General features: G+C 66.9%; 1 protein-coding gene across 1 annotated transcript in view; it reads left to right on the forward strand.

Moving 5' to 3' along the window:
* LOC103767085 (collagen alpha-1(II) chain) overlaps positions 1-1,606 on the forward strand; it is a gene marked incomplete at its 5' end in the record, with an annotated part of 5,062 nt that overhangs the window by 2,208 nt on the left and 1,248 nt on the right. Inside the window, 4 exons of the mRNA XM_029958619.1 lie at positions 170-223; positions 429-536; positions 634-922; positions 1,330-1,517. Of these exons, the coding sequence (XP_029814479.1) occupies positions 170-223; positions 429-536; positions 634-922; positions 1,330-1,517 (639 nt within the window). The remainder of the gene's footprint in view (positions 1-169; positions 224-428; positions 537-633; positions 923-1,329; positions 1,518-1,606) is intronic.

Raw genomic sequence — 1,606 nt, forward strand, 5'->3', positions numbered from 1 at the left:
AGGGTCTCCCTGGCCCCCCCGTAAGTGCTGCTGTGGGGACCCCGGCCCCCCACGTCTCCCCGTGGAGCTGGATGTGGCCACGGGCAGAGCCCCGAGCCCGTGTGAGGCTCTGCTGGGGCTGAGCACCCCCTGATGCCAGGCTTAACCATCACCCCCCCTCCCTTCTCAGGGTCCTTCTGGAGACCAAGGTGCTGCTGGTCCCGCAGGTCCCTCCGGTCCCAGGGTAAGTCCTGGGGGGGAATGAGAGGAAAAGGAGTTTGGGGGGGTGAGAGGAAAAGGAGTTTGGGGGGGTGAGAGGAAAAGGAATTTGGAGGGGGTGAGAGGAAAAGGAGGCACCTCTGTCCTCGAGCCCCTGCCCGGGTCAGCTGATGGCAGGAGCTGAGGGCTGCCCAGCACCTTCCCTGACCTCCCTTTTGGGGCTCTTTCAGGGTCCCCCCGGCCCCGTGGGCCCCTCTGGCAAGGACGGTTCCAATGGCATGCCCGGCCCCATCGGCCCCCCCGGGCCCCGCGGGCGGAGCGGAGAACCCGGCCCTGCGGTGAGTGAAAACCCCCGGGATGGGCAGGGGAGGGGAGGGGGGGTCCAGCTGCCAGGGCAGCCCCCCAGGACGGGATTGCATCTCCTCCCTCTCGCAGGGTCCTCCTGGAAACCCGGGTCCCCCCGGCCCCCCCGGCCCGCCCGGCACCGGCATCGACATGTCGGCGTTCGCGGGGCTGGGCCAGCCCGAGAAGGGCCCCGACCCCATCCGGTACATGAGGGCGGACGAGGCCGCCGGGAGCCTGAGGCAGCACGACGTGGAGGTGGACGCCACGCTCAAGTCCCTCAACAACCAGATCGAGAGCATCCGCAGCCCCGAGGGCTCCAAGAAGAACCCGGCCAGGACCTGCCGCGACATCAAGCTCTGCCACCCCGAGTGGAAGAGCGGTGAGGGCTCCGCTCTGCGGGGACCAGGGACCCCCAGGAACAGCCTGGAGTTGTGTCAGGGGTGGGGTGGGGTGGGGTGGGTGTCAGGGAAAGGTTCTTCCCCCAGAGGCTGGTTGGGCACTGCCCAGGCTCCCCAGGGCAGTGGGCACGGCCCCAAGGCTGCCAGAGCTCCAGGAGGGTTTGGATGATTCTCTGGGGCACAGGGTGGGATTTTGGGGTGTCCTGTGCAGGGCTGAGGGTTGGACTGGATGATCCCTTCCAGCTCGGCGTCCCCTGTGAAATGAAAAAGAGCCTCCTCCTCCTCCTCCCCTGTCCCTCTCCCTCAGCCTCTCGCACCCAGCAAGGCCAAGTCGGGTGCTCCAACCCCCAAACCCTCACCCTCACCCCACCCTTTGCCCTCCCTGCAGGAGACTATTGGATCGACCCCAACCAGGGCTGCACCTTGGACGCCATCAAAGTCTTCTGCAACATGGAGACGGGCGAGACCTGCGTGTACCCCAACCCCAGCAGCATCCCCAGGAAGAACTGGTGGACCAGCAAGGCCAAAGAGAAGAAGCACGTCTGGTTTGCAGAGACCATCAACGGCGGTTTCCACGTGAGTGTCCCCCCCGGGGCTGGGGGTGGAGGTCGAGCAGGGGGATGGAGGTTGAGCAGGGGGGTGGAGGTCGAGCAGGGGATGGAGGT

Source organism: Manacus vitellinus, unplaced genomic scaffold (genome assembly GCF_001715985.3).
Source record: "Manacus vitellinus isolate BGI_N305 unplaced genomic scaffold, ASM171598v3 scaffold_160_pilon, whole genome shotgun sequence".
Lineage (NCBI taxonomy): Eukaryota > Metazoa > Chordata > Aves > Passeriformes > Pipridae > Manacus > Manacus vitellinus.